Source organism: Ovis aries, chromosome 3, assembly GCF_016772045.2.
Source record: "Ovis aries strain OAR_USU_Benz2616 breed Rambouillet chromosome 3, ARS-UI_Ramb_v3.0, whole genome shotgun sequence".
NCBI classification, from domain to species: domain Eukaryota; kingdom Metazoa; phylum Chordata; class Mammalia; order Artiodactyla; family Bovidae; genus Ovis; species Ovis aries.
Genome location: NC_056056.1, coordinates 2,702,102 through 2,728,909, shown reverse-complemented (window position 1 = coordinate 2,728,909; position 26,808 = coordinate 2,702,102). Strand labels below are relative to the sequence as shown.

The following is a 26,808-nucleotide window of genomic DNA, read 5'->3' as shown; positions in this document are numbered from 1 at the left end:
GCTGGATGGGGAGCAGCCTCCTGAGCAGTGGCTCACAGGCTCAACCTACAACCTGGACGCTCTCCCCTCTCTAGCTTCCATCCCTGGGTGCCGGCCACCGGGGAAGGAGGAGAGGGTCCTTCCACCAGCATCCCAAGGGAAGGTCCTAGCCTTTGCTGAGCTGGGGCTGGGAGAGCCACAGGGAAAGAACGAAATTGTGCCATTTGCAGCAACATGGATGGACCCAGAGATGATCACACTGAGTGAAGCAAGAGAAGGACAAATATCATACGATCTCACTCATATGATACAGATGAACTTCTTTACAAAGCAGAAATAGACTCACAGACGCAGAAAACAAATTTATGGTTACCAAAGAGGAAAGGATGGGAGAGGGATAAATTAGGAGTCTGAGACTAGCACATATACACACTATTGTATATAAAAGAGATAACCAACAAGGACTTCCTGTATATCACAGGGAACTTGACTCAATATCTTGTAGTAACCTATAATAGAAAAGAATCTAACATATATATACGAATTCTAAAGATTCAGTGTATATATATACATATATATATATGAATCACAAGGATTATATATATGAATCTTTTCTGTATACCTGAAACTAACACATTGTTCAGTTCAGCTCAGTCGCTCAGTCGTGTCCGACTCTTTGCGACCCCATGAATCACAGCACGCCAGGCCTCCCTGTCCATCACCAACTCCCAGAGTTCACTCAGACTCACGTCCATCGAGTCCGTGATGCCATCCAGCCATCTCATCCTCTGTCGGCCCCTTCTCCTCCTGCCCCCAATCCCTCCCAGCATCAGAGTCTTTTCCAGTGAGTCAACGCTTCGCATGAGGTGGCCAAAGTACTGGAGTTTCAGCTTTAGCATCATTCCTTCCAAAGAAATCCCAGGGCCAATCTCCTTCAGAATGGACTGGTTGGATCTCCTTGCAGTCCAAGGCACTCTCAAGAGTCTTCTCCAACACCACAGTTCAAAAGCATCAGTTCTTCGGTGCTCAGCCTTCTTCACAGTCCAGCTCTCACATCCACACATGACCACTGGAAAAACCATAGCCTTGACTAGACAGACCTTAGTCGGCAAAGTAATGTCTCTGCTTTTGAATATACTATCTAGGTTGGTCATAACTTTTCTTCCAAGGAGTAGCGTCTTTTAATTTCATGGCAGCAGTCACCATCTGCAGTGATTTTGGAGCCCCCAAAATAAAGTCTGACACTGTTTCCGCTGTTTCCCCATCTATATCCCAAGAAGTTATGGGACCGGATGCCATGATCTTCGTTTTCTGAATGTTGAGCTTTAAGCCAACTTTTTCACTCTCCTCTTTCACTTTCATCAAGAGGCTTTTAGTTCCTCTTCACTTTCTGCCATAAGGGTGGTGTCATCTGCATATCTGAGGTTATTGATATTTTCCCGGCAATCTGGATTCCAGCTTGTGTTTCTTCCAGTCCAGCGTTTCTCATGATGTACTCTGCATATAAGTTAAATAAGCAGGGTGACAATATACAGCCTTGATGTACTCCTTTTCCTATTTGGAACCAGTCTGTTGTTCCATGCTCAGTTCTAACTGCTGCTTCCTGACCTGCATACAGATTTCTCAAGAGGCAGGTCAGGTGGTCTGGTATTCCCATCTCTTTCAGAATTTTCCACAGTTTATTGTGATCCACACAGTCAAAGGCTTTGGCATAGTTAATAGAGGAGAAATAGATGTTTTTCTGGAACTCTCTTGCTTTTCCATGATCCAGCGGATGTTGGCAATTTGGTCTCTGGTTCTTCTGCCTTTTCTAAAACCAGCTTGAACATCAGGGAGTTCACGGTTCACGTATTGCTGAAGTCTGGCTTGGAGAATTTTGAGCATTACTTTACTAGCGTGTGAGATGAGTGCAATTGTGTGGTAGTTTGAGCATTCTTTGGCATTGCCTTTCTTTGGGATTGGAATGAAAACTGACCTTTTCCAGTCCTGTGGCCACTGCTGAGTTTTCCAAATTTGCTGGCATATTGAGTGCAGCACTTTCACAGCATCATCTTTCAGGATTTGAAACAGCTCAACTGGAATTCCATCACCTCCACTAGCTTTGTTCGTAGCGATGCTTTCCAAGGCCCACTTGACTTCACATTCCAGGATGTCTGGCTCTAGGTGAGTGATCACACCATCGTGATTATCCAGGTCGTAAAGATCTTTTTTGTGCAGCTCTTCCGTGTATTCTTGCCACCTCTTCTTACACATTGTACATCAACTATATTTCAATAAAATTTTTTTAAAAAAAGAGTTGACGGAAAATCAACGGTCACTTTTACCTCATACCATATACACGAAAGTTAAATCCCTTTTTAGTTAATTTTTGTGAGCCTAGATGTAAGAGCTCATAAACAAAAGCTCTCAGGGGAAAACAGGTCTCTTGACTTGGACTCCGTGGTGGACTCTTAGATGCGCCTCCAGAAGCATAAGAAGAAAAGAGACAGTGAGCTGGGCTTCATCTGGAGTCTAAGCTTTTGTGCAGCAAAGAATACTCCTGAGAGCGGGAAAGCAACCGCAGGACGGAGGGCGGGATACTTGCAAATTGTAAATCTGATAAGTAGCCAGTGTCCGGAATGTATAAGGAACCTTTAGGACACAGCAAACAGCACTCACTTTCAGAATGGACGATTCTCAAAATACACATCTCCAATAAGCATGTGAAGAGATGCTCAGCCCCCCAGCCATCAACGACACACACACATCAAAGCCACAGTGAGACAGCCCTTCACACCAAATCCAAATGAGAAGGAAAATGGCAAGTGATGTGAGGGTGTGGAGACGTCGGAACCCTCACGCTTTGCATGGGAATGGGAAGTGGTGCAGTCGCTGTGGTAAACTGTTTGGCAGTTCCCCTAAAATGTAAACGCAGAATTATCCCATGACCCAGCAATTCCACTCCTCGGTATGGACCCAGAGTAATTGAAAACAGATACAAAGACAAGTACACGCACCCAAACGTTCACAGCAACACTGTTCACAGTAGCCAAAAGGTAGAAAGAACCCCAGTGTCCATCAACAGATGAATGGTTAAACAGTGTGGTCTACTCTAACCACGGAGTGTTATTCAGCCATAACAAAGAATGAAGTATTGATACATGCCACCTCGTGGATGGACCTCAAAAAACAATGTGATCAGTTAAAGAAACGAGACACAAAGACCCAGATCAATCACATAATTCCACTTATAAGAAGTATTCAGAAGAGGGGAGTCTGTAGAGATGAATCCAGACTGATGGTCGGCGGGCAAGGACTAGGAGGGAACGGGGAGTGACTGTTTGCTGGGTCCTGGATCTTTTTAGGGTGCGATGAAAACGTTCTGGGCAAAATTCAGACAATGGCTCCACAGGATTGTGAATTGACTAGGCGCCACTGAGTTGCACACTTTAAAATTACTGATGTTGTGTGTGAGCTTCCTCTTCACACTTTTTGAAAAATCGACCGTGTTGTATTTTCTACCACAGGCTCGTGATGAATAAATAAGGATATTTGCTTTCCCAAAAACCACGTCTCCCAGTTCCTGGAACTGGGTTTTTCTTACCAGGAGAAGTTTGGGCTTTGATGGGTCTGGCGGGGGACGTGGGGAGAGGCAGAGGGAGGGTCTCCAGTGCTCGCCAAGCCTGGGATGGCCAGACATCTGCTGGGGGGCACGCGCAAGAGCACCCGTGGGGCTGGACACTGAGATCAAGGCCTGGGGAGCAGAGCGTGGGACCCCGGAGGCCCAGCCTGAGGTCAGGGCTGAGGACGCCCGTGCAGCTGCAGGAGCAGTGGTCAGCACACGGCCAGGAGAGAGAGGAACGGGGCGTGCTCACGGGGCGGTGACTCAAGCTGGGTCGAAGTTCCAAATACTAAGCACAGAGGTGGGGCAGAGCCTGACTCAGTGGAAATTAAGGGAAAATAAAGGTGACCTTGCTCAAGCCCGGCTGCCAAGGAGCCCATCCAGACAGGCCACAACCTCCCTACAGCTCTGGCTCTTTCCTCAAACTTTCTTCCGCCCTTGCCTCACCAAAGGGGGCATCCCGCTGGTCTTCTCTGCCTCTGTGCCTGGCCTGCCGGGCCCTGCCCCTGGGCTCCGTGGCTGTGCTCCCCGCGGCTGGCCCCAGCTCTGCCCTGAGCTGGTCTGGTCAATCCAGTCTCCCCTGGCCAGGGCTCCTGGTGCCTTATCTCCAGATTCTTGATACCCAGGACCATTTCCTTCTCGGCCAAATAAACAGCATTCGCTCCTTGCTCTCTGCACCCCTCAGCCACCCAGCAGCTGTGTGGCCAGGTCACCTTAGAGGGAAAGGCTTTGAACACAGGCCCACAGATCCAACGCTCCCCCCACGTGCCCCACCCACCCACCTTGGTTCCCCTGCTGCCTGAAGCCCACCAGAGCAAGCCCACCAGAGCAAGCCCACCAGAGCAAACTCCCTGCGGCCCCCCGAGCAACCCTTCATCTCTCCCCCAGCCCCACACCTGCCCCAGCACTCCTCCCCTTCAACTGGTCTCCAGGGCCCCCTTAGGCACGGCTCCCCCGGGGTTCTCCCTGACTCCCCAGGCCTGCAGGCATCGGGCACTGCCCCACGGAAGGCCTGCCCACACCACTGAACAGTGCTTCCTGTCCCCTGCAGAATGCGAGCCCCGAGGGCAGGCCGGCACACATTTTGTCACCGTGTCCACAACAAGATGTTGCATAAAGGTTCACATGCTAGGTGACTAGGGTTGTGGCCGACTGCACGGCAGATGCTGTCAGAGGTACCAGGTTTGGAGGCCTGGTGAAGAAAGGAGGGTAAGGACCCCTGCCCCTCTCTCTTCCCAGCACCACAGCCTCCACCCAGCACAGTGGCCTCGACCCCCTTCCCCCAACCATCAGCTAGGTGCCCCCCTTTGTCCGCCTCCTCCAAGGGGCACAGACTTGGATTACTGTGATATTGAATGGTTTGCCTTGGAAACGAACAAAGATCATTCTGTCGTTTTTGAGATTGCATCCAAGTACTGCATTTTGGACTCTTGTTGACTATGATGGCTACACCATGTCTTCTAAGGGATTCTTGCCCACAGTAGTATATACAATGATCATTTGAGTTAAATTCACCCATTTCAGTCCATTTTAGTTTGCTGATGCCTAAAATGTCGATATTCACTTTTGCCATCTTCTGTTTGACCACTGCCAATTTATCTTGATTCATGGACCTAACATTCCAGGTTCCTGTGCAATATTGCACTTTACAGCATCGGAGTTTATTTCCATCACGAGTCGCCTCCACAGCTGGGTGTTGTTTTTGCTTTGGCTCCGTCTCTTCACTCTTGCTGGAGTTATTTCTCCACTGATCTCCAGTAGCATATTGGGCACCTACTGACCTGGGGAGTTCATCTTTCAGTGTCCTATCTTTTTGCCTTTCCATCCTCTTCAAGGGGCTCTCAAGGCAAGAATACTGGAGTGGTTTGCCATTCCCTTCTCCAGTGGACCATGTTCTGTCAGACCTCTCCACCGTGACCCATCCGTCTTGCCTACACGGCATGGCTCCTAGTTTCAATGAGTTAGACAAGGCTGTGGTCCATGTGATCAGATTGGTTAGTTTTCTGTGATTGTGGTTTTCAGTCTGTCTGCCCTCTGATGGAGAAGGATAAGAGGCTTACGGAAGCTTCCTGATGGGAGAGACTCACTGTGGGGAAGACTGGGTCTTGTTCTGATGGGCGGGGCCATGCTCAGTAAATCTTTAATCCAGTTTTCTGTTGATGGAAGGGGCTGTGTTCCCTTCCTGTTGATTGACCTGAGGCCAAACTACGGTGGAGGTGATGAAGATGATGGCGACCTCCTTCCAAAGGTCCTGGGCATGCACTGCCACATTCAGTGCCCCCGACCCTGCAGTGGGCCGCCGCCAACCCACGCCTCCCCAGAGACTCCTGGACACTCCCAGGCGAGTCTGGGTCGATCTCTCGTGGGGTCCTGGCTCCTTTCTCCTGGGTCCTGGTGCACAAGGTTTGTCTGCCCTCCCAGAGTCTGTTTCCCAGTCCTGGGTAAGTTCTCGTGGCTCTATGGTGGGGTTAATGACGACCTCCTCCCAGAGGGCTTATACCGCACCCAGGTCTGCCGCACCCAGAGCCCCTGCCCCTGTGGCAGGCCACTGCTGGCCTGTACCCCCACAGGAGACACTCAAACACAGTTCTGGCTCAGTCTCTGAGGGGTCCTGGTGCTCACAAGGTTTGTCTGAGCCCTCTGAGCGTCTCTGGCAGGTATGGGGTTTGATTCTAAATACGATTTCGCCCCTCCTACTGTCTTACTGGGGCTTCTCCTTTGCCCTTGGATGTGGGGTGTCTTGTTTTGGTGGGATCCAACACCCTCCTGCCATCAGCGAGTTGTAATTTAGTTCTTGCAGGAGAAGATGAGAGCACGTCCTACTTCGCCATTTTGTAGTCCCATCAACAGGCCACCATAAAAAGATATCCCAGAGTTATTTACTACATTCCCCCATATACATACACACACACACATGCATATATACATTTGTTGGTGCTGTTGTTCAGTGACTAAGACCTGTCCAGTTCTTTGTGCCCCACAGACTGCAGCACACCAGGCTTCCCTGTCCTTCACTATTGCCCAGAGTTTGCTCAAACTCATGTCCATTGAGTCGGTGATGCCATCCAACCATCTCATCTTCTGTTGTCCCCTTCTCCTCCTGCCCTCAATCTTTCTCAGCATCAGGGTCTTTTCCAATCAGTCAGCTCTTTGCATCAAGTGGGCAAAGTATTGGAGCTTCAGCATCAGTCCTTCCAATGAATATTCAGAGTTGCTTTACTTTAAGATTGACTGATTTGATCTCCTTGCTGTCCAAGGGACTCTCAAGAGTCTTTTCCAACACCACAGTTCAAAAGCATCAATTCTTCGGTGCTCAGCCTTCTTTGTGACCCAACTCTCAAATCTGTATAAGACTGCTGGAAAGACCATAGCTTTTGTCTATACAGACTTTTGTTGGCAAAGTGGCGTCTCTGTTTTTTAATACACTGTCTAGGTTGGTCACAGCTCTCCTTCCAAGGAGCAAGCGTCTCTTACTTTCGTGGCTGCAGTCGCTGTCTCAGAAACTTTGGAGCCCAGAGAAGAAAGCCTGTGACTGCTCCCATGCTTTCCCCTTCTGTTTGCCAGGAAGCAATGGGGCCGGGTGCCATGATCTTTGTTTTTTGAATGTTGAGTTTTAAGCCAGCTTTTTCACTCTCCTCTTTAACCCTCATCAGGAAGCTGTTTAGTTCCTCTTTGCTTTTTGCCATTAGAGTGGTATCAACTGCCTCTCTGAGGTTGATTTCTCCCAGCAATGTTGATTCCAGCTTGTGAGTGGTCCAGCCCGGCATTTTGCATGATGTACCCTGCATATAAGTTAAGCAGGCAGGGTTCCAATATACAGCCTTGACGTAATAGTCTCCCAATTTTGAACAAGTCTGTTGTTCCATATCCAGTTCTAATTGTTGCTTCTTGTTCTGCATACAGGTTTCTCAGGAGGCAGGTAAGGTGGTCTGGTATTCCCACCTCTTTAAGCATTTTCCACAGTTTGTTGTGATCCACACAGTCAAAGGCTTTCGTGTAGTCAATGAAGTAGAAGTAAGTGTTTTCCTGGAAATCCCCTTGCTTTCTCTATGATCCAACAGATGCTGGCAATTTGATCTCTGGTTCGCCTGCCTTTTCTAAACCAGCTTGAACATCTGGAAGTTCTCGGTGTTCCAGAAACCGAGAAGCCTAGCTCAGAGGATTTTGGATATAACCTCACTAGCATTTTAACGACCCTTCATTTTTACTGCACCACCCTCGACATTTAGTTTTTGACATCTTTGTGTGTGTGTGTGTGTGTGTGTGTGTGTGTGTGTGTACCCCTTAACTTCTTATTTTGGATATAGATGACTTTACTACTTTTGTCTTTTAACCTTCCTACTATTGTTGACATATGTTTGCCTTTACCAAGGAGCTTTAGCTGTGGCCTTCTCTTTTCAACCTGGAGAAGTTCTTTTAACACTTCTTGTAAAGCTGTTTTGATGGTGCTGACCTCTTTTAGCTTTTGTCTGTAAAACTTTCGATCTTTCCATGAAATCTGAATAAAAGCCTTGCTGAGTACTCTTGGTTGTAGGTTTATCCTTTTCGTCACTTTAAGTATATCATGCCACTCACTCTCTTCCGGCTCACAGAGTTTCTGCTGAAAGGTTAGCCTAATGGGAGTTACCTTGTATGTTACTTTTCTGTTGTTGATTATAATATTCCCTCTTTATCTTTAATCTTTGCCCTTTTAATTAGTGTGTGTCTTGGTGTGACCCTCTTTGGGTTGATTCCCGTTGAGATTGTCGTTGCTTCCTGGACTGGATGTCTGCTTCCATTCCCAGGTTAGGGGGATTTTCAGCTATTATGTCTTCAAGCATGCTCCCAGCCCCTTTCTTCCTGCCTTCTTCTTCTGGGACCCCTATAATCATGACTCTTTTTTTCTGTGTCCCTTACAGTGTTTTTAGGAGGGTTTATTCTCTCATATGAATTTCCCTGGTGGCTCAGATGGTAAAGAATCTGCCTGCGACGTGAGAGACCCGGGTTTGATCCCTGGGTTAGGAAGATCCTCTGGAGAAGGGAATGGCTACACACTCTAGTATTCTTGCCTGGAGAATTCCATGGACGGAGGAGCCTGGTGGGCTACGTCCCTGGGGTCACAAAGAGTCGGACACAACTGAGCGACGAACACAACACAGCCAGTCATCCTTTCATACGCTAATTCTAATTTTACTTAATTTCTGGGATGATTTCTTTTTTCCACTCTCTCTCTGTGTTTGTCTCACTTAGATTTTTAAACCCTTCTGTTGAATATTTCCTCCAGAAGCTCATGTTTTTCTGTTTTGTCCTTTAAGGAGGAGATTGCTTCATTTTTTGGAAATTCATGGAGAAATATCAGACAAAAGTCCATCTGTTTTATAAATTTTTTTGGTATGGCTTCTTCATTTTCCACAAGTTTCACCTTTTCTTTTCTTCTTTTTAATCCCGTAATCTTATTGCATAGATCGTCTGCTGTTTCCCATTTTGAAACTCATCCACAAATAAGGTATTTCCTGGCATAGATAGTTGCACAAGCGTCATTGTGGGAGGGAACAAGATCATAATTAAGGGCAAAAGGATTTCCTTAATGTGTAAGTTCCTTTAGCCTTTACATCCCTGAGTCAGAAAAGGAAGCTGTAAGGTTGTTCCCAGGGCTTCGTCTCTCTAATCCCAGCCTCCAATAGTCCTGCCAATAAACCTTATCATGCAGGTCTCCACTCAACGCCCTGCCCTCTTCTGCTCAAGCAGAGCTCCATGCAGGCTCTGACTGCTGCCTTGCCCATGCCATCCTCATTGCCAGAGCAGGATTTTGTGTTTGCACCTTGGAGAAGGGGCCTCATCACTGCTTCCGGAGATCTGGAGCCCAGCACAACCCCTCCTCCTTTCATTTGGCTCTCCTGACGCCTCTCTACTATTTTCCACACCCTGGCCACTTCTGTATGGTCCAGGATATTAAATGCATCTTTAGTTACCTCCAGGGGGTGTTTTCTCTCCGAGTTGCTCTGTGGTACTTTCCGAAAGGAGACTAAAGGAATCTTCAAGTTGGATATGCCCTGATATCTTTTAAATCCTCTTTCTGCTTAAATTAATTAATGCAATTAAATTAATTGCATCTAAGAGTCCTGATTGACATAAAAATTTGTGCCAAGAGTGGAGGCAGGTGGCATTTGCTCAGCAGGCAGGAGGGCTCTGAAGAACAGCCTTGCTCTCTCTTTCCGTGTAGAGCTGTAGCCGTGTGCCCTGCTTTGGGCAGCGAAGCGTGACCAGAAGTGGCACACCACACTCCCAGGGAAAAGCGCTCAGTCTCAACGAGCACTCTGGTTTTCAACCAATAAACTTCATTATTGCTGCTCTTTCGGCCAAGGCAAGCAGCATGCGGGATCTCAGCTCACTGACCAGGGGCTGAAACCATGCCCCTTGCAGTGGAGGCAGGAAGGCTCAGCCACTGGGCTGCCAGGGAAGTCCCTACGTTTATTCCCTAAGAGCAGTTTTAGGTTCACGGCAAAATTGAGTGGAAAGTATAAACAGTTTCCATAAAACCTCTTGTCTCCACACACACAGCCTCCCCGACTACCGGCATCCTGCACCACAGATGGTGATCCATGGACCTACACGGACACGCCATCATCACCCAAGGTCCAGTTTACACTAAGAGTCACTCTTGGTGCTGTACACTCTTCAAAAGTGAAAAGTGAAAACATCAGTCACTCAGTCGGGCCTGACTCTTTGTGACCCCAAGGACTGTAGCCCGCCAGGCTCCTCTGTCCATGGCATTCTCCAGCCAAGAACACTGGAGGGGGTATCCATTCCCATCTCCAGGGGATCTTCCTGACCCAGGGATCGAACCCTGGCCTCACACATTGCAAGTGGATTCTTGGCCATCTGAGCCACCAGGGAAGCCCTGTGCACCCGATGGGTTTTGACACATGTATATGGCGTGCACCCACCATCACAGGGTCGTACAGAATCGCTTCAGTGCCCTACACGTCCTCTGTGCTCTGCCTTTTCGTCCCTCCATCTCCCCTTAATCCCTGGCAACCAGTGATCTTTCTACTGTCTGCACAGTTTTGCCTTTTCCAGACTGTCATAAATAGCTGGAATCGATCAGCTTGTCATCTTTTCAGATTGGGTTCTGTCACTTAGTATTAGGTATTTATGTTGGTCTGAATGGACCAACATTTATTTATCCATTGGCCTCCTGAAGGACATCTTTTTCTTTTCTTTTTTTGAAGATAATTGCTTTTCAGTATTGTGTTGGTTTCTGCCATACATCAACATGAATCAGTCACAGGTATACATATGTCCCCTCTCTTGTGGACGCCCCTCCCATCGCCCACCCCACCCTGCCCCTCTGGGTTGCCACAGGGCACCAGGTTGGCCTCCCTGGGTCACACAGCAAACTTGCACTTGCTATCTGTCTTCCATTTGGCAATGTATATGTTTCTGTACTCTCTCAGCTCATCTCGCCTTTTCCTTCCCCTACTGTGTCCACAACTCCGCTCTCTATATCTGTCTCCATTGCTGCCCTGCAAATAGGTTCATCAATACCATCTTCCTAGAGTCCATACACGTGTGTTAATACACAGTATTTGTCTTTATCTTTCTGACTTACTTCACACTATAATAGGCTCTACGTTCATCCACCTCATTAGGACTAACTTGAATACATTCTTTTTTATAGTTGCGTGTGGATAGTTGTGTGAATCACAACAAACTGTGGAAAATTCTTAAAGAGTTGGGAATATCAGACCACCTTACCTGCCTCCTGAGAAATCTGTATGCAGGTCAAGAAGCAACAGTTAGAACCGGAAATGGAACAACAGATTGGGTCCAAATCTGGAAAGGAATATGTCAAGGCTGTATATTGTCACCCTGCTTATTTAACTTATTTAACTCTCACATAGTACATCATGTGAAATGCTGGGCTGGATGAAGCACAAGCTGGAATCAAGATTGCCAGGAGAAATATCAATAACCTCAGATATGCAGATGACAACACCCTTATGGCAGAAAGTGAAGACGAACTAAAAAGCCTCTTGATGAAAGTGAAAGAGTAGAGTGAAAAAGTTGGCTTAAAACTCATTCAGAAAACTAAGATCATGGCATCTGGTTCCATCACTTCACAGCAAATAGACAGGGCAACAGTGAGAGACTTTATTTTGGGGGCTCCAAAATCACTGCAGATGGTGACTGCAGCCATGAAATTAAAAGATGCTTGTTCCTTGGAAGAAAAGCTATGACCAACCTAGAGAGCATATTCAAAAGCAGAGACATTACTTTGCCAACAAAGGTCCATCTACTCAAAGCTATGGTTTTTCCAGTAGTCATGTATGGATGTGAGAGTTGGACTATAAAGAAAGCTGAGCACCAAAGAATTGATGCTTTTGAACTGTGGTGTTGGAGAAGACTCTTGAGAGTCCCTTGGACTGCAAGGAGATCAAACCACTCAATCCTGAAGGAAATCAGTCCTGAATAATCATTGGAAGGACTGATGCTGAAGCCACAATACTTTGGCCGCCTGATGTGAAGAACTGATTCACTGGAAAAGACCCTGATGCTGGGAAAGATTGAAGGCAGGAGGAGAAGGGGCCGACAGAAGATAAGATGGTTGGATGGCATCGCTGACTCAATGGACATGAATTTGAGTAAGCTCCGGGAGTTGGTGATGAACAGGGAAGCCTGGTGTGCTGCAGTCCATGGGGTCGCAAAGAGTCAGACCCGACCAAGCGACTGAATGGAACTTCTGACCTACTTCATTCTGCGTAATAGGCTCTAGGTTCACCCACCTCTTTAGGACTGAGTTGAATGTATTCTTCTTTATAGGTGAGTGATAGTCCATCGTATGCATGCACCACAATGTTTCCTCTTCTCGTCCGTCAGGGGACATCTAGGCCTCTCTGAAGGACCTCTTCATTGCTTCTGAGTTTCGGCAGCTGTGAGTAAAGCTGCTATGGACATCCTTCTGCAGGATTTTGTGTGGACACAGATTTTCACTTTATCTGGGCGAATACTAAGGAGTATGATTGCCGGGTCACCTGATAAGAACTTGTTTCATCCTGTGAAACACTGCCAGTGTGCTCGAACACAGCTGTATCACTTTGCGTCTGGCCATGGGTGGCGCTCTGTGCTGCTCCGTACCCTCCCCAGAATTCAGCGCGCTCAGTGCTCTGCCTTTTCGCCATTTCTAGCAGGTGTGCTAGGGCTTCCCTCGTGGCTCAGACCGGAAAGCGTCTGCATGGCCTGCAACGTGGGAGACCTGGGTTCGATCCCTGGGTCGGGAAGATCCCCTGGAGAAGGAAATGGCAACCCACTCCAGGACTCTTGCCTGGAGAATCCCATGGACGGAGGAGCCTGATAGGCTACAGTCCATGGGGTCACAAAGGGTCAGACACGACTGAGCAACTTCACCTTAACAGGTGTGTTAGTGATATCTGGTTGTTGCTTTGATTCGCCTTTCTCTAATGACATATATTGAGCATCTTTTCATGCGCTTATTTGCCGTCGGAATCTCTTCCCTGTTATCTGTTCATGTTTTTTTGCCCATTTTGAATTACGTTCATTTTGTGATTGCTGAGTTTAAAGAGGGTTTTGTTTTTTGTTTTGAATATTTTGGATAATGGTCCTTTATCAGTTGCATCCTTTGCAAATACTTCCTCCTAGTCTATGTCTATGGCTTAGAAGATTAAGTCTCTCCCTATTCCCTTGGCATTGTACTCCACAGAGCACAAGTGTTTAATGAGGTCATTAGTACCAATTACCTCTTTCATGTATCATGCCTTTGATTTTGCCTCTAAAAAGTCATGACCACACCCAGGGTCATTTAGCTTTTCCACTGTTACTTTCTTTCAGTTTTATAGCTTTGCATTTTACAGTTAGATCTATGATCCATTTTGAGTTAATTTTTGTGTAAGGTCTAGGTTATTTGTTTGCAGGTTGATGTCCAGTTTTTCCTACACCGTTTGTTCAGAAGACTGTCTTTGCTCCATTGTATTTCTTTTACTCTCTTTTCAAAGATTAGTCGACTACGTTTGTCAGTCTATTTCTGGGTCCTCTGTGGCCAATACCATGCTGTCTTGATTACCGAAGCTTTATTACAGGCTCGAAGTTAGGTCGTGGCAGTCCTCCACCTGTGTCCTTCTGAACCTTTAATATGGACTCAGCTATTCTGGGTCTTTTGTCTCTCCACATAAACTTTAGAATAAGTCTGTCAATATCCAGAATAACTTGCTGAAAATGCAAGTAGATCAAGTTGGGGAGCAGCGACATCGTGACAATATCAAGCCCCCCGTCCATGAACATAGAATATCTCCCCATTTATTTACTTCTTTTGGTCTCTCTCATCAGAGTTTTGGTATATAGATCAAGTATACGGCTTGTTAGACTTATACCCAATTACTTCATTTTGGGGAAGCTCATTGCTGACCTAAAGCAATAAGACGGCCAGTTAGTTCACCACCAGCAACAAAACAAGGCCTGTTCAGGAGCAGCAAATAATTGCAGTTCAGGACCTGCAGCTACGGTGAACTGCTCGCAAGTCCAGTAAAGAAAATGAGACTTTTTAAAGAAGTGAGTGGCTGCGTGAGGTGTTAGTTGCAGCATGTAGGATCTTCTTCGTGTCATATGGGACCTTTTCCCTGCAGTGCATGGACTCTCCAGCTGTGGTACACGCGCTCAGTAGCTCTTCCTTGTGGACTAAGGTGCCCTATGGCATATGGGATCTTAGTTCCCTGACCGACGTTTGAACCCGCATACGCTGCACTGCAAGGCAGATTCTTTACCACCGGGCACCATGGAAGCTGCCAAGGAAACGCTTTTATAGAGCAGAAGGGGAAGCTGGAAAGGGAAACTAAAAATTAAGCGTCCACTGGAGCGAGCTGGGATGTGACGCACAGTGGGTCCTCGCTAGCTGAGCTGTGGCAGCCTGACACTGAGCGATCACCAGGCAAGGAGGAACTCTCTCCCTCCTGTTGGCAGTAGTGGTGTCCTTCCGGCCTGAGAGGCAAGGCCCATCTCCTATGGACACCGTATTGAGTGACCTGTGCACGAGAGCTTCTGCTTCTGCCCTTTCAGCTCTGTTTTAGCGAGATTCCCCTTTACAGGCACACCTCTTACTGCGCTTTGCCTTACTGAACGTCAAAGATACTGCTTTTTTAAAGACTGAAGGCGGGTGCATCAAGCAAGTCTGTTTGCACCGTTTTCCCGACAGCGTTTTCTTACGTCATGTCTCTGTGTCCTGTCTTGGCAACTCTCACAATCTTGAAAGCAAACTTTACACTGTTATTGTATTTGTTATAGCGATCTGTGGTCTTTGATTTTATCACAACTCACTGGAGGTTCAGATGATGGTTAGCATTTTTTGGTAATAATTTTAAAATTAAGGTATGGGTATGTGCATTTGTTTAGACATAATGTTATTGCACACTTAATAACTGAGCACAATATAGTGTAAACCTAACTTTTACATGCTCTGGGAAACAAAAGGAAAAGGTGTGACTTTACTGCGATGTTCACTTTGTTGTGGGGGTCTGGCTCTCTGCAATACCTGGATATTGCAATAAGCTGCAATATATCTGAGGTACGCGTGTATCCATTTTCACATAGTGAAAATGATAACTTGTTCATTACTGCTATACAGGGAAGCAGCTGACTTTTACATTTACTTTGTACCCTGCAACCCTGACATAATCACTTATTAGCTTCAGGTTCTGTTGTCTTTGGATGTTTATATAGATGATCACATCCTTTGCAGACAGTTCGACTCCTTCCTTCCCCGTCTACGTGTTTCATTTTTCTTGTCTTATTGCGTGTGCCAGGACTTCCAGTGTGAAGCTGAAACGCAGCCACAGAAGGGACATTCTTGCCTTGTTCTTGATCTTAGCAAGAAAACTCTGATGATGGCATTAAGTATGATGGGACTTTCACACTTTTGGTGAAGTTTTATGCAGTTGAGGGCACTTTCCTCTGTTCCTAGTTGCTAAAACATATGGCTTTAAACCCCTGCTTCTGTCAAGCAGCACTTTTGTGAATGCACCATAACGTGACCTGTCATGAATGAACTGGTGCAAGTCTGGGGCTTGTTATCTGGCTGGACTTTAGTGTATGCTAAGGCGCTTCTGTCGTACTGACACTTGGCAACCCTATGGGCTGTAGCTCGCCAGGCTCCTCTGTCCGTGGGAGTCTCCAGGCAAGAATGCTGGAGTGGGCTGCCATGCCCTCCTCAAGGGGACCTTCCCGACCCAGGGACTGAGCCCACGTTTCTTGCGTCTTCTGCATTGGCACGTGGGTTCCTTACTAATGCCCCCTGGGAAGCCCATGATTTTAGCAGAGGGCAGTGATCTAGACAGTACCAAGGGCGGGGGCGGGGGGGCCCTGGATATACTGGCACACAGCTACAAAACCACTTATCTGGAGATGTCGACACCAGAGACAAATATTTTTTGAAGGCCAGACTTTGAGACTAGCTGACACCACCTTAAAAACAGTAAGACTTGAGAGACTCAAGGACTTCGCAGGGCGGCTGGGGGTGGGGAGGTCTCCTTTAACAGTGCTGGTAGTCAACAGGCAATGATGGGCTCAAAGTCCTAAAGGTTTAGGTTAAGACAAGGGCTGCGAATCAGGAACTTTCTCTTACTTTGTAGAAGAATCTCTGAGTCTGCAACTGCCAAGACTGAGTTAACAGGAAACCAAAGTTTCAGCTAGTTCACCAGCAAATCCTACCAACAGGTGAATTCACAGCCTTACCAGATCTCTCACGAGAAAGCTGGAGCACTCATCAGTCCCGGGAATTGAAATGTGGGTATTTGGACAATCTTGGGGACCTCAGGCACCCTGAATATCCAACCTACCGAGGACCACCTTGAGAAATCAATCCCTGCCATATCTAAAAACTCTCATTTGAGGCGTTATTTCCAAGGTGAAACCTGTCTCCTCCATTTCACCCCCATCTCACCTTGTCTCTAGACTGATACATATGAGTGAGGTCTCAGCAGGACCCATGTGGCCAATTACAAAGTCAGTCAGAAGAGTCTGAGGGGCTTCCCTGTGGCTCAGAGGTACAGAATTTGCCTACTAATGCAGATGATACGGGTTCGATCCCTGATCCGGGAGGATCCCACATGGCAAAGAGCAACTAAGTCAGTATCTCCCAACTACTGACCCTGTGGTCCGCGAGAGGCCACTGGAATAACGCCCATTTATTTATAGAGAGGAGCCCCCACTCACCACAGCTAGAGAAAAGCCTGAGCAGTGAAGACCCAGCACAGCCAAAGATGAAATTGTTTTTTTAAAAGGGAGAAAGTGAAAGCGAAGTCGCTCGGTCGCGTCTGACTCACCGCAACCCCATGGACTGCAGCCTACCAGGCTCCTCCATCCATGGGATTTTCCAGGCAAAAGTACTGGAGTGGGGTGCCATCCCCTTCTCCATAAAAAAAAGGCGGGGGGAGAAGAGCTCCCTAAAAAAAAAAAAAAAAAAAAGGAAAAAAAGTTTGGGAAAAAAGAAATCAGGGAACTATGTGGAAACTAATTCTAGAAGCGCTCGGCCAGGAAAGGAGTCGGCAGTTTCAGATATGGTTCCTTCCAGAAGCAAGATCTAGTGGGCTGGCTACGGAACTGGAAAAGTTCCCATTACTTCCTTTGCTGCTCAGCCAAAACCTGGAACCCACAGTGGCCCACACTAAGGTTAAGTGAACTTTACAGAAACCCCTAGGAATAACTTACAAGAGCTAAGCACTCTCAGTAGAGGGGCAGGCTTGTTGGAGGGTCTTAGCGGTGTTACCTGCTCATCCACCTCAGACTGGGGAGCCTACATAAGACTCAGCCTCTCCCAAGGTCCTGGGAAAAGCACCAGAGGCACCACAGTGGCTCTTTGAAGGCTGGACGGAATGCCGTGGGAGACACAGGGGCGGAACCAAGCTCCCAGGCCAGTGCAGACTGGGGGCCTGAGGGCAGCAGGGAACACGCTGTGGCATGGTTGTGTGAGGTTCCTCAACGGTTTGCCAAGCTGGGGCACAGTGCAGTGACCCAGTGAGCCAGCCCATCGGGGTCTGGAGACAGCTCTCTGCCTTTGCACCTGGGCGGCAGCTCTGCTGAACAGAAGCTTCACTTGCTTCACTTACTTACTCAATTGCTTACAGCCCCTCACTGAATTTCTAATCATGAGTTCACTCAAGTCCTGGAGCCCCCAAGCAGAAGGAAAGGCTGGCTGGAGCCTTCTTCCCAGCTTCACCCAAAGGGGGCCAGTGGACTAAGACTACCCTGTCTTTGCAGGACTGTTGGAACCTTGGTTCCTGGTGAACCATAGTCCATGAACATGTCCTGGTTGGGGCTATCTTTATCCAACTCACTGGATAGACCAGGAGGGGGGCCCTTCCGACCTGGAGACTCTCGTCATCTGGTCCTGAAAATACGAGGTATGAGGCCTGTTGGACGTTCTCTCTCCATTCTGCATTTCACCTGCACTCGAGGCACACGGCACCCAAGAGGTTGGCATCCAGCGCCCTAGACTCACCAGTAATGAGAAGTTGGCATCCAGTGCCCTAGACTCACCAGTAACGTTCTTTGCTGCGAGTGAGACGCTTCTGTTGCCCTGAACGCAGTGCGGCGCATCCTTGCTCCTGTGCACCATTAGCTCCCAGCCCGGGTCAGCCAGGGGTGCGGGCGGCCCGCAGTGCGTCCATGTTACGCCTGGCCGCGGACAGTCTCCGCCAGGTAAGTGCTCCCTGTGTCCTCACCCTCCCGTCCCTCTGACTCCTGCTGGCCAGGGCTGCTTCGTGCCACCCGCCACCAAAACGCACCGTTTGCTCGCTTCGCTCCCCAGCCACGTGAAACCAAGGCCACAGCAGCACCCCAGGCCGGAGGCACGCTTCCTGGCCTTCCAGGCCTCAGGGGAAGGAGCGGATACCCGATGACACGTGCCCACCAGGCCCCGGGAGACCCTCCTGTGACGCCCACACTAACTGCAACGCGTGGGCATTAATTTGGGAGCAACTGCCAGGGGCAGAGTGGGTCAACAGAAACCAGGAACGAGGCTCTAGGTCAAGCAGAAAACTGTGCTCCATGATGGACTCACTTCCTAACGTTTATAACCAAGGATACATGTACGCATAGCTTTGCGGCTATAAAGGGCTTTTAACACTGCCTCAGCTGTGGCCCACAAATTTTAATGCACACCACTTCCATTATTTTCCAATCCTAAACAGTCTCTCACATCTATGAAGATTCTTTGACAGGTAATTTAGAAGTGTGTTTTTAAATTTCCAAACGTGTAATTTTAACAGTTACCTCTGAAATTTTAAAACTGTTTTATGGCCCAGTAACACACTTTGTATGATGCTGAAGCTTTGAAATATGACTTGCTTTGTGGATTAGGTGATGGTCAGTTTTCACCAGTTTCACGTATGCTTGAGGTTTTTTTCTTTTTCCTTAAAAAATTCCCCCCCCACCCCCGCAGCATCCGGGATCTTAGTTTCCCAACCAGGGATTGAACCCGTACCCCTGCATTGGAACAGAGTCCATCATCAAATTGATGGACCTGAGTTTGAGCAAGCTCCAGGAGTTGGTGATGGACAGGAAAGCCTGGTGTGCTGTAGTCCAAGGGGTCGCAAAGAGTTGGATGTGACTGAGCGACTGAACTGAACTAAACCACTGGACCACTAGGGAAATGCTAGGACACACTGTTTCCAGATACATGGGTCTCTGTGTGTCCATTAGATCAAGCTTATGAATGCTCTCATCCCAATCTTCCGGATCCATCTGATTTGTCTACTTGATCACCAGTCCCTACAGTGGATATTAAACGTCTCCCACTTGGGTTTGTGAACTGACTTCTTGCAGGTGTGCCAGCTTCTGATAGACAGATCTGCAGCTGTTTCTGGTGCAAGGCTGTTTCACCTTCAGGCAATCTGAACCCTTTTTATCATTCAGTGACTTCTTTTCTCTCTAGCAATACCTTTTAAATTCTAGTAACACATCGTTTTGGTTACCATGTTTCTTAACTGGAATTTAATCTAAAGAATTTTAGGAACAGTCTTCCTGATCTACAATCCACATACCGTACCGCCCATCTCCGCTCTCACTGCCTGCCTGTGGGCTTGCACTCACCTGTCACTGCGGACCCTCCACCCACCCCACGTAGTTCTCCAGGTTTTACCCCTTCTCTCCCGCCTCCCCCTAGACTGATACTATCCAGCCAGCTCCATTTTCTCTTCCCTCCTACTCCAACAACACTATCTTTTAGTAGTTAGAATTTTTAATAACCATCTTCACCTTAAATTCTACTCTTTACCCACTTTTCCCATCAACTTGGTGTAACTCAATTACAGGTGCCTGAGGACACCCTGCCTGCTCCGCCGCCAAGCCCATCAGCTCCACTCCAGCTCTGCTGCAGGAGCTGGTTTCACCCTTCCCAAGCGCGCCTGGGGCTAACACCGTAGTCACGAAGGCCATTCCCTTCCTGCTGCTGTGACAATGAGAGGAAGAGGCGGCCAGCAAAGCCCTCCCTAGGAGCCCGCTCCCTCCTCACAGCCCCCTGGTCCACCACCCCACAAGCTGCAGGGAGCCTCTGGTCTAATAAGAGGAGGCTGGAGCTGGGTCTGGGTCAGCCCCTTCCCCGGATGTGAAGGCTCTTCTGCACGGGGGTGCCTGAGCCTCAGACAAACCGGTGAGGGGCACGAGGCAGAGTCCACTTTCCACCGGAGCCTGCACCGCTCGGGACGGGGGTCGGGCAGCCGGGGCCTCAGGCCAGGCCGGCGCGCTCCAGGTCTTGGGGCAGGATGCGGCCCTTCTTGCGAGCCTTCTCCAGGCGGCGCTCGGCCTTGGCCGCCTTCTTCTTGCGCAGGTTCTGCCGCCGCCGGTCCTGCCGCTGCTGCATCTTGCCCACCACGTGCGCCGTGCGCTTCTCCCAGGCGCGCTGGCGCTGCGCGCGCCTCTTCTCCTTGCGCTTCAGGGCCTCCTGCAGCCGGCGTTCGTCGTCGCGGATCCGCACGCCCTCGGCCTTGTACAGCAGGTTGGTCCAGCGCATCTTGGCCTCGAGCTCCTGGGCCTGCCCCGCGTCCCGGTCCCGCAGCTCCTCCAGCCGGGCCTGACGCGCCTGCAGGCGCTCCAGCAGCTGCCGGTAGTTCTTGCCCGTCAGCGGTGTCAGGTTCCCCTTCAGCTTCTGCCTCTTCTCCTTCCGGCGCTGGGCCTTGCTGGCTGGCTCCTCCTCAGTCACCTCCACCTCGGGGGAGAGGGCGACGCGAGCTGAGGGCCGCTCCCCGCCCGCCCAGGGGCCCACTTCTGCCCACCTGACGGCAGCACAGGGCGCGCACACAGCCCAGCGGCACGGCGCTCACCTTGTTGAAGAGCAGCCCCGGCTGGGCCTGCGTCTCCTCCCCGGGCACCGGCGGGTCCGGCTCGGTGGCCTCCGCCCCCTCCAGTGCCTTGGCTGACTTCTCCTTTGCTCTCAGCTCCTTCCGTTTCCTCTTTTTCCGGTCGCGCTCCTGCTTCCTCCGGCGTCTTTTCTCCAAAACAGCGGCGGACAGCTCTTTGGCGCTGCCCTGTGGGGTGATCCCGCGCTCACTCATAAGGTTCTTATAACAGGGCCCCCAGCTTAGCACGTGCAGTCAGGTCAGGACAAGGGCCAGCGGGGTGCGGCGTTCCTCCCCGAGATGACCTGGCCCCAGAGTGCGCCCGAGACAAGGAGGAGGGGACCCTGTGAGAACCACAGCTTCCAGATTCCAGGCGCAGACCACATGCCAGGGCACCTCCCAAAAGGGGCCACTAAGTCCATCCGATGACCCAACAAGGGGCACCTCATCCTCCATCCAGTCAGACGGGGTAAGGGCAGGGGGCTTGGGGCACCGCCACCACCAAATCGGGAGGTTCGGTCAGGACAAGGCAGTGTTGCCTGTGCAGACCCCGGCGCTACTCTGAGCCCCGCCCGGCAGACAAGAGTGCTCTGGACCACCGCAGGAAGGCAGGGCCCTCGGGCCTGTCCCCCACGGCAGAGGCCTGGGGAGGTCCCCAGGGAAAGGAGGGGAGGCGACCCCACTCAGCACTCCGCACTGAGGCTGGTTCACGTCCTGGAGCGTCGGTCCCGAGGCGGTCCCCTCGGGCAGGTCACCTCATCTCAGGCCCTGGCTCACCTCAGGGCCGTCAGGACAATCAGAAGAACGATCGCCCAGGAAGTGCTGCTGAGAGGAGCCCGAGCCTCTCAAAGGCCGCAGCAGAGAAGAGCCAGCAGCTCAACGTGGGGGCTTAGCCTGCAGTGCCCCTCAGATGACACGAACGGCACCCGACCTCCTGCAGAACAGAGGTGCCAAGACCCTCCTGCCAGGCCTGTGACGGCCGGCAGAGCAGGGAGCCGACCTCCGAGAGCACCGGGGTGTCTCCTCCTCCAGGTGGGGTGGGGAAAGCCCTGCAGCTCCCGAGACCCCTGCCCGCCCCCCACCCCACACCTACCTGGCCCCGCGCCTCCTGAATCTTCTCATGCAGGCGCTGTCGCAGAACATCCAAGGCAAATAAAGAGTCAGACTCTGCGGCCAGGCCACCTGCAAAGAAGGATCAGAAATCCAGAAGGAGAACCCCTCCCGACCTTTCTGTGCCACCCCCACCCCCCCGGTGCCGGATTCAAAGCCTGAGCCTCCGTGTGCGCCCCCCACCCCCACTCCTGTCCAGTGGCCACTGGTGGACCTGCAGAGCAGTTCTAGTGAACTCTTCACCTCTTCAAGCTGGATTGGCCTGCGGGGTAGGGCTTGCTTGTGCAACACGGGCCAAACCCATCTCTGGATTCTTCCAACTTGTGCGGCACCCACCCACACCCAGAGGCAGCTCTCACGACATCACTTCAGAGACTTGAGGGCAGTGAAGCTCGGCGTGCCAGGCCTCTCAGGATCTCAGAGGACACGGCCATGACCCTCCCCGTCCCGGTTACTATATGACCTGGGACGTCTGTGCCCTTCCTGAGCTTCCCATCCACCCAGAGACCCTGCGATCTGTCCTCTGCAAAGCCTCACACCATCCCAGTGTACCTGATCGTGCTGTTATGACCGGAGAGGGCCACATACACACCTATCCCAGATCCCAGGGGGCCCTGCCTGCCTGCCCAGCCCCCTCACCCGCGGGGGCCCTGCCTGCCTGCCCGGCCCCCTCACCCGCCGGGGCCCTGGTGGAGCTGGCGGCTCCCTCCTCCTCCTCAGCCGCCTCTGGCTTCCTGGCCTCAGACTTCGCAGAGGCCTGGGCCCTGGGCTTTGCAGTCTTCTCCTCCCGCTCCCGGGGTTTCTTCTGTGCTTTCCTCCTCTTCTTCCTGGGGGGTGCAGCAGCATCTGAGACTTGAGTTTTGCCAGCTGAAACAAGAAACAAGAAAGGGCTACCACTTCAATCCCTGTGACCCAGTCAGTAGGTAAGAAGGTCCTGCAAAGGTTTTGATTCCAGAAGGATGCCAGAAGCCAGTTGAGATGGGAGTTGTGGGGCCCTTCATGTGAGCTCAGAACCACACACCTCCTGGAAAGCAGACTGGTCACACTCATCAATCCCTGAAGAGTGTAACACGCTGACCCAGCGGTCTACTTGTGAAATTCATTCCCAGTGTGCAGATAAATCTGGCCTCAAAGATATTCATCATAGCATCCTTTTTTTGAGTGAAAAACTAGGAAAACCTAAATATCCATCCACAGGGACAATGATGGCACGTCCCACAACAAATTATATAGCCCCAAACGGGGTATATTGTTTTGGGCTTCCCAGGTGGAGCTAGTAAAGAATCCACTTGCTAAAGAGATGTGGGTTCGATTCCTGTGTCAGCAAGATGCGCTGGAGGAGGAAACGGCAACCTGCTCCAGTACTCTCGCCTGGAGAAGTCCATGGGCAGGGGGGCCTGGCGCGCTCTAGTACACGGGGTCCGCAACGAGCGGGACACAACTGGCGACTGAAGACACGCGAACACGCTTTCACGCTAACAGGTGGAAAGGGAATTCTCCGACAGTCCAGGCAAAATGGTTGTCTGAGGAGGCCTTACAAATAGTTGAGAGAAGAAGAGAAGCAAAATGCAAAGGAGAAAAGGAAAGATATACCCACTTGAACGCAGAGTTCCAAAGAACAGCAAAGATAGCCTTCCTAAGTGATCAATGCGAAGAAATACAGGAAAACAATAGAATGGGAAAGACTAGAGATCTCTTCAAGAAAATTAAGACACACCATGGAAACATTTCATGCAAAGATGGGCATAATAAAGGACCTAACAGAAGCAGAATATATTAAAAAGAGGTGGCAAGGATACACAGAAGAACTGTACAAAAAGATCTTCATGATCCAGATAACCACGAAGGTGTACTCACCTAGAGCCAGACATCCTGGAGTAGTCAAGTGGGCCTTAGAAAGCATCACTACAAACAAAGCTAGTGGAGGTGATGGAATTCCAGCTGAGCTACTTCAAATCCTAAAAGATGATGCTGTGAAAGTGTCGCACTCAATATGCCAGTAAATTTGGAAAACTCAGCAGTGGCCACAGGACTGGAAAAGGTCAGTTTTCATTCCAATCCCAAAGAAAGGCAATGCCAAAGAATGCTCAAACTACCACACAATTGCACTCATCTCACAGGCTAGCAAAGTGATGCTCAAAATTCTCCAAGCCAGGCTTCAACAATACATAAACTGACAAGTTTCAGATGTTCAAGCTGGATGTAGAAAAGGCAGAGGAACTAGAGATCAAATTGCCAACATCCACTGGATCACATCTGCTTCATTGACTACACTGAAATCTTTGACTGTGTGGATCATAACAAACTGTGGAAAATTTTTAAAGAGATGGGAATACCAGACCACCTTACCTGCCTCCTGAGAAATCTGTGTGCAGGTCAAGAAGCAACAGTTAGAACCGGACATGGAAAAATGAACTGGTTCAAAGTTGGGATACGTCAAAGCTGTATATTGTCACTCTGCTTATTTAACTTATATGCAGAGTACATCATGCAAAATGCTGGACTGGATGAAGCACACGCTGGAATCAAGACTGCCGGGAGAAATATCAATAACCTCAGATATGCAGATGATACCACCCTTATGGCAGAAAGTGAAGAGGAACTAAAGAGCTTCTTGATGAAAGTAAAAGAGGAGAGTGAAAAAACTGGCTTAAAACTCAACATTCAAAAAATGAAGACCACGGCTCCAGTCCCATCACTTCATGGCAAACAGATGGGGAAACAGTGCAAACAGTGACAGACTTTATTTCCTGGGCTCCAAAACACCTGCAGCCATGAAACTAAAAGACGCTTACTTCTTGGAAGAAAAGCTATGATCAACCTAGACAGCATATTCAAAAGCAGAGACATCACTTTGCCAACAAAGGTCCATATAGCAAAAGCTATGGTTTTTCCAGTAGTCATGTGTGGATGTGAGAGTTGGACCGTAAAGAAAGCTGAGCACCAAAGAATTGATGCTTTTGAACTGTGGTGTTGGAGAAGACTCCTGAGAATCCCTTGGACTGCAAGGAGGTCAAATCAGTCAATCCTATAGGAAATCAGTCCTGAATACTCATCGGAAGGACTCATGCTGAAGCTCCAATACTTTGGCCACCTGATGCGAAGAGCTGACTCACTGGAAAAGACCCTGATGCTGGGAAAGGCTGAAGGCAGGAGGAGACGGGGACGACAGAGGATGAGATGCTTGAATGGTATCACCAATTCTATGGACAGAAGTTTGAGCAAGCTCTGGGAGTTGATGTCCCTTGGACTGCAAGGAGATCAAACCAGTGAATCCTAAAGGAAATCAACCCCGAATATTCACTGGAGATCCTGGTTCTGGGAAAGAGTGAAGGCAGGAGAAGAAGGAGTCAGGATGGGGTGGGAGGGCTGACAGATGGTAGGATGGCCGGATGGCACCATGGACGCGATGGACATGAGTTTGAGCAAACTCTGGGAGATGGTGATGGACAGAGAAGCCTGGGGTGCTGCAGTCCATGGGGGTGGAAAAGACTCAGACACGACTGAGCGACTGAACAGAACTGAATCAGTGGTTAGGACTCCACACTCTCACTGCCAAGGGCTGAGTTCAACGTGTGTTGGGGAATTAAGATCCCATAAGTGATGTGGAAAAGAAAAAAGTGGAGGAAATGTTTACATTTTAAAAGCAAAATGAGAAATGAGTGCACCAAGTAGGGAGCCAATTGGTTCCGGGAGAAGTACACAGGAAAGGAACCAGAAAGATCTAACTTTTCACTGAGTGATGAGAAATTCCCTTAACCCCTAGAGTGAACAGGCTTCCCGGGTATAACGAAAGTCCGTTTCTCCTCTGGTAGGTCCACGCCCGTCCCTGCCGCTCTCCCTCTCCTCCAAGGCTGGGCAGGACTTACAAGCCCCGGCTCCCCACAAGGCAGTTCTGTCTGCTTCGCCTATCTGTGTCTATGAGGGGGGCCTGTCACCCCTGCCACGTACACTGCCTTTGGCAGGAACCATCTTCTTCCTCCCTTCTCCCCACACTACCCACAATAAAGGGCTAAGTCCTTTTTCTCATCAACGCTCACACCAGTCTTTCCACTCAATGTGGAGAGCTGGCCGAGCCTGTTCCACAGAGTCACCTCCTCGAAACCCCAGCCGAGCTTCCTGCCTGGTGGGGCGCACGGCTGAGCCCCCTCGGACCCCGAGACGGGGGCCCCCGACGGGCCAGGGCAGTGGCGCGGCCCTGAGCGTCTCTCACGGTACCTCCCTCTGGTACTTCGCAGGCCTGCTTCACGCGGCTGCGGCTCTACTCCGCCTGAAGACGGCTCAGGGGCGGTGCAGCGCAGCGGGGACGCGAGCGCCGCGGGGGTGGGCGGGGTACCCTTTCCGAAGCCCTCTCCGCCCCGGCCCCCCGGGCTGCGCTTTTACCCGATTTGCGCTTCTGCGGCTCGGTGCTGGGCTGGGAGCAGATCTTCTTGGCCAGGCCCTGCAGGTAAGCGTCCTTCGCCAACAGAGAAGTCATGGCCGGGGCTCGCTCGCCGTCCTGCTCGGAGCGAGGAGGGCCGGGGTGCAGCGCTCCGGGCCGCCGCGGGGCCCACAGGCCCCTCACACCAGACAAGACCCTCACCCGCCCAGCGGCGCTCGCCGGAAATCACCACGTGCGCAGGCGCGGCTGGCCGAGCGCCGAGCCGCCAGCGCACGGCGATCGATTAACCGGGCCTCGATGCCGCCGGAAGAAGTCTTTGGGGCGGGAAACGCAAAGCATTGTGGGGCAGAGGCGGCTCCCCGTATGCCCCGGGCGCCCGGGAACCTACGGGGTGACTGGAATAGACCTGTAGTAGT

General features: G+C 50.2%; 1 protein-coding gene across 1 annotated transcript; it reads right to left on the bottom strand.

Annotated features, from left to right (window-relative positions):
• Positions 1 to 326: 326 nt before the first annotated feature.
• On the bottom strand, positions 327 to 26,619 carry SURF6 (surfeit 6). Its single transcript, XM_015093821.4, has 5 exons — positions 26,395 to 26,619; positions 22,687 to 22,878; positions 21,995 to 22,083; positions 20,887 to 21,090; positions 327 to 20,771 (listed from the first exon to the last, which is right to left on the bottom strand). The coding sequence occupies exons 1-5, from the start codon at positions 26,486 to 26,488 to the stop codon at positions 20,292 to 20,294; spliced, it is 1,059 nt and encodes a 352-aa protein (XP_014949307.2). The 5' UTR covers positions 26,489 to 26,619; the 3' UTR covers positions 327 to 20,291.
• Between the last annotated feature and the right edge of the window lie 189 nt (positions 26,620 to 26,808).

What these genes read in the sequence shown, in the direction of transcription:
- SURF6 (XM_015093821.4), bottom strand. Translation starts at nt 26,488, where the DNA reads ATGACTTCTCTGTTGGCGAAGGACGCTTACCTGCAGGGCCTGGCCAAG. An exon ending in CTCCACCAGGGCCCCGGCGG is followed by an intron (nt 22,084 to 22,686) that starts GTGAGGGGGCCG and finishes CCTTCTTTGCAG; the next exon opens with GTGGCCTGGCCGCAGAGTCT. An exon ending in CGGGGCTGCTCTTCAACAAG is followed by an intron (nt 20,772 to 20,886) that starts GTGAGCGCCGTG and finishes CTCTCCCCCGAG; the next exon opens with GTGGAGGTGACTGAGGAGGA.